Here is a 9,391-nt window from a genome sequence, read left to right as displayed (position 1 = left end):
TCGCTGCCCAGGCCTTTTGGATTTGTTCAAACAGTTGATCCTTATTACGAACACCTTCACGATTAATTCTGCGGTTGACGATCTCCCACAGGTTCTCGATAGGGTTGAGATCCGGAGATTGAGGCGGCCAATCCATCACCGATAGGTGGTTGTCTTGAAACCACTGCTTGACTACTTTTGCAGTGTGTTTCCGATCGTTGTCTTGCTGAAAAACCCATTTTATTGGCATATTCCATTCAGCATTAGGTAACATAACATCTTTCAGAATATTTTTATACATGAAACGGTCCATTATTCCAGTTTCGATGTATTGGACCTAGACCGTTAGCAAAAACACACCTCCAGACCATTACATTGCCTCCACCATGCTTGACGGTCTTATGGCAGTAACGTAAGTCGAGGCGCTTTCCGGCCGGTCGACGTACATGGCAAATGCCATCGCTCCCAATGATGTTGAACTTCAATTCATCACTGAACAGGACAGTTCGCCATTTCTGCACATTTCAGTCAATATGAGATACAGCAAATAGGAGTCTTTTCTTCTGGTTTTTTAGTGAAATCAGTGGTTTCTTTGCAGGGCGTCGAGAAAACAATCCGGCTTCAACAGCACGTCGTCTGATTGTTCGGTCCAATACAGGCAGCTCTAATTGCTTTTGTATCTCGACCGATGATATCCAGGGATCCTTCTTGATGGATCTGACAATCATAGAATCCTCTTTAGAAGTGGTGGAACGCGGTCTTCCACATTTGTTATCTGCCAACTTCCCCGTAGTACGATATTTGAAACATAGTCTTGATACGGTCCATTTTTTCACGCGATATTTATCACAAATACTTTTTTGTGACATTCCACTTACGTAATCGCCAGTAATTTTCTTTCTTAGTTCCAACCCAAGACTTTCGGGCGCCATTTTTGCACTTGAAGTCATAAAAACAATAAAAATAAATAATCACGCTTCTCAAGGCTTACCGTGTTACATTTACTTTGTGATGATACAATAATGCTCTGTGGAACACAACGTCTTGGTTGTATGTGGACTGAATTGATGTAATGAAACATTTGTTGTATTTCACTTCTTGTATTGATGTTCTTCGACAAAACACTTTGATAAAACTCACTTCGATAAACTGTCTTGATAATACTGACTGATTGACTTCCATATACTGACTGAATTACTTGTCGATTTACATGGCTCTTATATAGTAAAATGAGTCTGTGTGAACTTGTTTTGGAAGATTCTAGATACTTCTTTTCAATGTTTCTGGAAGCTTCTGGATGCGTCTGGATGCTTCTGAATGTTTCTGGATACTTCTGGATGCTACTGGATGCTTCCAGATGGTTCTTCTGGAAACTTCTGGAAGCTTCTGCATGCTTCTGGAAACTTCTGGATACTTCCTTTAATTATTAAAAAACTTCCGTGACGTTGACACGGACCAGACTTAAGAAAATGAAACAAACCAAAAAAGTTGCACTTGTTTTGTCCGCTGCAAAATGGCACTTGTCAACGAAATATATATACATAATTTATATACATAGAATATATATATATATATATATATATATATATATATATATATATATATATATATATATATATATATATATATATATATATATATATATATTTATATATATATATATATTTATATATATATATATATATATATATATATATATATATATATATATATATATATATATAAATATATATATATATATATATATATACATATATATATATATATATATATATATATATATATATATATATATATATATATATATATATATATATATATGTGTGTGTGTGTGTGTGTGTGTATATATATATAAAACACATCACGGAAAAAACACATCTAATCTTCTTGTTTTAGTTCTAAAATTTGCGTTAATAAGATACATCACATTTTCACGCGTTTATTCTTGATAAGTGACCGTTAAGTATCTTTGTTACGTCTCATTACGTAACATAAAAAGATTATCATGGCAGTAACAAAATCAGACATAAAGAAAATGTTGATCCATCCAGTCGGAATCACGTGACTATATCGCAAAATCAAAAATAACCATATTGAATTTGGGGAAAGCAAACTAATTTTTCTTATACGCAAAGTTAAGAAAGCGTTATTTAATAATAACATTACGTACTACAACTTCTTTAAAAGTTAATCAAAAGAAACAGCGATTAGACGTCTGCAAAATATAAGTCTTTTAGGTGAATTTACTTTATTTTTACATACTTTTAGATCTCTGTTTAAATAAAATGATGCCTTACATTGCTTTCTACATATTATTTTTGTTATTTTAGGGTATAAATAGTACTGATATTTTGACATTTATTAACCAGTACTAAATTAAGATCCAATATAAAGTAACTCACCAGTAATAAAGTGCGCTGAACAAACATAAACATTACAAGATTTTATGAATCCATTGCTTCCTGCATGTACTACTATCTACAACACGATTTATTGTATTCAACCACTTTCTTTTAATAACTTCATCTCTAGAAAGACTTAGGTTTGTTTTATTTTTAGGTGCCCCAAGAAGACCTAACGGTCTTTTCCAGAGCACCGCGGAAGTGCATGTAACCATGAAGTTTACGCTTCCTTCCTTACTGTGAGGCGAAAATATGTCCAGAGTTCGTTTCGAACCTGGATCTCCTGCTTATAAGCAAGCACTCTAACCACTGCGCCACGGCCGCAGTTTTAATTTTGATTATATTTTGTTAGTAAAACCTACTGCTTAACAACTCTTTAGGATTTAACACGTTCGCTGCCAACTACGAGTATACTCGTAGTAAGTTGGCATCATTTATTTGCCAACTACGAGTATACTCGTAGTTTGCGGGACTTTGATATTTGCCAACTACGAGAATACTCGTAGTAACCCGGCGTCATGAGTTTGCCAACTACGAGTAAACTCGTAGTTATACTAACTTATTTCAAATAATATTTATGCATGACTGGCTTTGTCTACTCAGTTTTTTTTTTCCTTCGCTTCACATTTGATTTCAGAAAATATTACATTCAAGTTTTTATTTTAAAAATCCAAGGAACCTAATTTAAATGCCGATAAAGACAGAAATAGCTTAAAACAGATAAAAGTGAAATATTGATAATGCATTAATTTTATTGCATGAAAATTAAAGTGTAAACCTATTCTTTTGAATGATACATTCTAAAAGATTCGCCAATACATAACGGGGGTCTATTTTCACAAACAGCACATTCATATCGTGTTTCTTTCCTTTTTGATTTTAGAGCAGGCTCTACATGATTTTGTTGGGAATTTTTTCTTTTCATCTGGTGGTATTGAAGACAAGTAGTGGAAGCTAATATTGATGATTCGAGGCACACTTTCATTCAAACGTTCACCCAATAAATCTGTAACAATTAATTCTCTAAACTTAAGCGAGGAAATTTTTTTACCTAGTCCATATTTGCTGTTTAGACAGTAAGCATTAAGCAAAAAAGTATCAAAGAGATGAAGTGCTACTTTTTTTTACTATTTACTTGTCTTTCTTAGGCAATCATAACATGATACCATTTGTTCCGCCCTATCTACTCCTGGCATAAATTGATAGTAATCTTTAATAATATTGGCTTTCATTTTCTTCTCTCCTCTCCTGTTTGTCACTTCAATCATTTGCAACGAATGCAAATTGCTAATCATTAGCACGTCTCTTTTGTCTTTCCATTTAGCAACCAATACACCCTCTCTGCTTCTGCTTATAACGTCTCCTTGTTTCAGTTTTGCTTTTGTACATTCTTTTAAATTTGATATTCGGTCAGTTCTGAAAGTACCACAAGTGTATGTTTTTTTGATTTATCATGAGCTTTGTTAACTCAAAGGAATTGTAAAAGTTATCGGTGGACTGGTGATAACCTTTTCCCAGAAATTTTTCCATTAAGTCTAAAATAATAGCTCCCGTTTGACCCAGTAAATGTTTACCGAGAGTTGTCTCGCTAGAGTAGATTTTTACTTTTAGTACAAAACCATCTGATTCGCAAAGCTCATAGAACTTGATGCCTTACTTATGTCTTTTATTTTTCACATACTGCCTGAATACAAGGCGTCCCTTCCAAAGCATCATTGACTCATCGATTGATATATTATTATTAGGACAGTAGATATTACCCATTGTATTATTTAAGTGATTGAGAAGTCCAATTATTTTAAACAAGTGTACACTACCTGAATCTTCATTGTTAATAAAATGCCAAAACCGTAACATTAGTTGGAATTTATTTCGTGGCATTATTCTAGAAAATAAGGGAACTCTATAGAGACTGTTCTTAGACCAATAGTGTTCTAAAGTTGGCATTTTGACACACCTCGTATGAAGAAGAACTCCAAGAAACTGCCGCATATCTTCTGAATTTATTAGTTTCCAATCTTTAAAATGTGAGCTTCTTCTGAGGGGACGCTGCTTATTTATTTCTAGCGTTTCGTAGCGATTAGTTTCAACTACCATAGTATTTATAAGCTTTTCTGTAACAAATAGTCTAAAGAAATTTAATGGTTTCTTGTTCTCCATGTTTATCTTCAAACCAGGATTGGTAGTAAATTGAATTTGTTTTACAATATTCGGCTCATCTTTCCATTGGTTTGAATTTCTAGATGGATTTGTTTCAGAAGTTGTTTTGTCAGGCAAAATATTACTTATAAGATCTAGCTGTTGAGCTTTGTTTTGATTTTGTCTATAAGCAAGACCACCCGTTGTTCGAGCTCTTTTCGGCGGAATTAAAAAATCTTCTGCAGTGGCTGCTAGATGAACGTTTGTAAACTATTTGCCATCACTATCTTCAGTGTTATTATCTTCGGAACCTGATTCTGATACAGTCAAGCTCGAAGACGTAGTAGTATAAGCGAAAAATGATTCCGAATCTTCAATACCATCATCTTCACTATCCTCACAATCTTTCATAATCATATGTGCTGATCAAATTGTGGAATATCTGTGTTGAGCTAGTATGAGATAGATAAGTTTGTAATTATCTATTTATGAAAAAGAAATTACTTATCTATAAAACACATTAATTAGTATACTGTGTAAAAAAATTCGAAGGGCACACTAAAATGTTTTTAATATATTAAATAACATTTTGTAAACGTTGTGTAAATCTAATTTTTCACATTTTTTAATAACATGCAGTATAATGTAGTTATCAAATATATTTTAGCTTCTAGTCTAAAAAACACAACAATTTAGAATTAAGAAAACAAATTATAAATTACCTTTTTATAATCATGATAACTCCCAATGTGATGTGCATGTGCAAAAAAAATGAAACACTATTTATAATAATATTGCATCAAATAAGCTACATTACTATACATTTTCAAGATGTAATTGAGAACTTGAAAGTTGCAATTAAGAAAAGTAAGATGCAATTGAGAAATACAACATGTAATTTTGAAGTCACATTATGTAATTAAGAAATTTTAAGATGTAATTGAGAAACCCAACATGTAAATAAGAAATCGCAATATGTAATTGGAAAAACAAAAGTTCTAATTAAGAAATCGTAATATGGAAATGAGAATACATTATTTGTAATTGCAAGTTCACAATGTAAGCTTAAAGGTCATTATAAAAAATCTTCTTGTAGATGCATTTTAATAAGTTAATAATATCAAATTTAGCATTTGTATGCACCAGCAATACAGTAATACAGTAATGGAATTGAAAGGTCATTGTGTTATTTTTCAATACACTATGAACAGGAAGTCTGTTATTAAATTGAATTCGTGCATTTATTTTACTAAATTTGTTTACATCCACTTTTGGAACAACCAGAACCACCTTGTCCAATTTGTTGACATGAAATACATACTACCGAATAAGTTGAATAAAACATTACGTTTTATCTTCATTGAACGAGTTATTGAATGTGCTGAGCAAAATGACGACTCAATTGTCATTTTGCGACTCTGGCACAAACTTTAGGTGTCAAGATAAGACAGCATACAATTGGGTTCTTAGCGGAAATTTAAATTTCCTTGGAAGATATGGAGTTACCGCCAACCACAAATCCCTTTTTAACCACTTTTTTATTTTAATGATGATATATTATTATTTATTGAAAAGCAACCCATATGGCCACCTTGGCCAAATTAGGATTAAACCTAATATTACAAGGTAAACTAAGGCAACAAAATTAAAAATACAAATAACTTCTTTCTAAAAACACTAATAAACAAATAAAATTTTTTTGTGCACATCTTGTTAACTAGGTGGTTTTTTAAAACAAATTGAATATGCTGATTTCAAATATGCAAACCATTTTTCACCATCACGTCAAGTTGTAAAGATATTTGGGTTCAAATCTTTAGTATTTAAGGTAAAGTCCCTAATATTGTCGAAAAAAAAGTTATTCAAAAGTATGTCAACCTGGGTCTCAAAAGAAGCGTATTTTCATAGAGATTTTAAAAATGGTATTTGTTTGTAATAAAAATAAGTACTTTTTGTATTATTGCTGAGAAACATTTTGTTAAAATTTTTTTAAAAGTCTTTAGCATTTTTTCACATAATTTTTTTTGTCAATAAATTTTAAGTAAAAATATTTATTTTTTCTAAAATCTCTATGAAAATACGCTTCTTTTGAGACCCAGGTTGACATACTTTTGAATAATTTATATAGACCACCAAGTGGTAATATAAAATTGTTTGAAAAATATTTAGAACAGTATTTAGAAACTGTAAGAAATAAACAACTATACTTAATGGTGGACTTCAATATAAACCTTTTAGACATAAAAACTGATTATAAAGTTAAACGTTTTATAAATATTCTTTATCAACATAGTATATTACCATTAATTAACGACTCGTGTTACTCATCAAACTGAAACACTCATTGACAATATTTATTGACTAATAATTTTTCAAAATATAACACTCAAAGTGATATCATAAAAACCGATGTAAGTGATGATTTCCCAATCTGTTTTGTTTCTAATTTAATATGCAAAGAAAAATCTGATAAGATACCAAACAAAACAATAAATGTAAAAAAAAGGGAAATAAATAAAGATAGTATTAAAATATTTTGCGGTCACTTATTGCTAATAAACTGGGAACAGCTTATTATCTACAAAGACGCAAATAAAGCTTATAAACATTATATCTGCGAGTTCAGTAATACTTATGAAAAAACATTTCCAAAGCAAGAAAAAAGAGTCAAGCTCAAAAATCTACAAAGCCCATGGATTTCGCAAGGCCTTATCAAATCTTCCAAGAAAAAACAAAAACTCTACGAAAAATCTTTAAAAAAAAAAACTTACAAAAATGAAAAAAAAATATAAAAGTTATAAAAAAACCTTTTTGAAAAACTTAAGAAACAAGCTAATTAAAATTATTATTCAAATTTTTTACAAAATAATAGTGGTAATAATAAAAAAACATGGGATGTTATAAAAGAAGTAATATGAAAAGATTGATCCAGGTAATATCCTGCCAAACCATTTAAATACCAATAACAAAAACATTGTTAATAATGATCAAAAAAACATTGCTGAAAGCTTTAACAACTATTTTATAAACATCAAAAAGACACTAGCTGATAAAATAACTTAAAGTAAAAAAACATTTAAATCATATTTAAAAGAAGTAGATTTTGTAATGGTCGAGTTTGGCTTATCTTCTGATTAGCTTCGAAACGCATTTAAAACAATACAATCAAAAAAGAGTCCGAGCCTTGATGACATAAGTTCTCAGGGGGTTAAATAAGTTTATGATGTAATTGAATATTTCCTATTGTATATATTTAATGTCTCATTAAAAAAGAGGAGATTTTCATGAACACTTATAATTAGCTCAGTGTAGTTAAGGCGAGTCAGTAAAATTTACATTAAAAAATTCTTTGACTATCTTTTACTTGGCTGGTAAATTATTATTTTATTAAATAAAATGAAATAAAATGAACTTTTATGTTTAAAACTGTTTCCGCTTCTTGTGAAAAAAAACAAAAACATTTTTTTAATATTATTGCAGAAATAATAGTTTTTATTAAGTCGAAATTTGAACTTCAATGCGATTTCGCTCAGCCTGTTTGCATCAAAATGTCTTCAATAAAACTACAAAGCATCTATTAAAATTTTTATCATCATAGATCAAAAGAGCTAGATTTATTACCAAGTGTTTAAACTCAATTATTTCTTTAAAAGCCCGTTTTTCACTAAAAATTATGGTGCTCTCTACTTATCAAGAGCCCAGTGAAAAAGCGCACATGAAATACGCGTGGATTTTTTCCATATGTAACCGATGTGGGGATTATTATTTTGTCCCATGTGGGTTTCATATGGTAAATCCCACATGGATTCCATATAGTAAATCCTACATGGGATATAGGTGGAAATACTACATGTTATAGATCTTAAATGCCACATATATTTTAATCCAAATGGTATAAAAGTTAGTCAATACTAGACAAATGAAAGTCCAAATGCTTCTACGATAGTTTTTAAAATTCCTTTAATTTAAAAATTATTTAAATAGTAATTTAAAATTAATCGTCGAAGCATTCAGAGGAGCCTAACTTAATCTAGTATTTGCTGCTTTATCCCATTTGGAATTCAAAATGTGTAGCATTTTTTATCTTTTACATGTGATGTTTTCCACCTATAACCTATGTGGGATTTACCATAAACTATTATAACGAAATTTTATAAAATTAAAAAACGTGTTGCAAAATGAATTTATTTTAAATTAAATGCTACTAATAAATACATTCAAAATGAATATTGAAAATATTATTTTTTCTATTGCGATTTACACGCCGTTTTTTGTCGATTGAATTAATTAAATCGCTTCGGCTTGCATAATACCAAGGTTTTTAGTATCTTCCAACTTTCTTCAAACATTTTCTAAAAAAATATATATATAAATACAAATATGTATATACTTATATATATATATATATGTATATATATATATATATATATATATATATATATATATATATATATATATATATATATATATATATATATATATATATTATATATATATATATATATATATATAGAGCAATTCCACGACCGTCTCACAAAAAATGAAAAAATTAAACGAAGCCAATATACATAGTACTATATATCAGTAGAAAGATCTACTTTTCCTCTTTCATAAAATATATAGTTTGTTATAGTATGCCGCTATCATAAAAAATTATATGGGCTGAAACAGAAGGTAAAAATAGGCGTTTTTGCGATAATTTAAATCATTTTTAATCGCCGAAGTTCAATTGAGCCTACAAAAAGTTCAAAAACTGTCTTGCTCATTGCAATGAGGTTTTTAGCTGCACTAATCATTGCTATTTATGATAAAAACATACTTATTGCCAGACGAATTTAGAAAACCATTTATTTTAATCAAACGTTATTACC

At 29.9% G+C, this 9,391-nt stretch overlaps 1 protein-coding gene across 1 annotated transcript; it reads right to left on the bottom strand.

Moving 5' to 3' along the window:
- Window positions 1-4,034: 4,034 nt before the first annotated feature.
- LOC136090001 (piggyBac transposable element-derived protein 4-like) lies at window positions 4,035-4,931 on the bottom strand. Its single transcript, XM_065816105.1, has 2 exons — window positions 4,799-4,931; window positions 4,035-4,687 (listed from the first exon to the last, which is right to left on the bottom strand). Exons 1-2 carry the CDS (start codon window positions 4,929-4,931, stop codon window positions 4,035-4,037), a joined length of 786 nt encoding a protein of 261 aa, XP_065672177.1.
- Between the last annotated feature and the right edge of the window lie 4,460 nt (window positions 4,932-9,391).

Source organism: Hydra vulgaris, chromosome 13 (genome assembly GCF_038396675.1).
Source record: "Hydra vulgaris chromosome 13, alternate assembly HydraT2T_AEP".
Taxonomy (NCBI): domain Eukaryota; kingdom Metazoa; phylum Cnidaria; class Hydrozoa; order Anthoathecata; family Hydridae; genus Hydra; species Hydra vulgaris.
The sequence above is the reverse complement of the archived record's forward strand: the minus strand, read 5'-3'. Positions and strand labels throughout refer to the sequence as shown.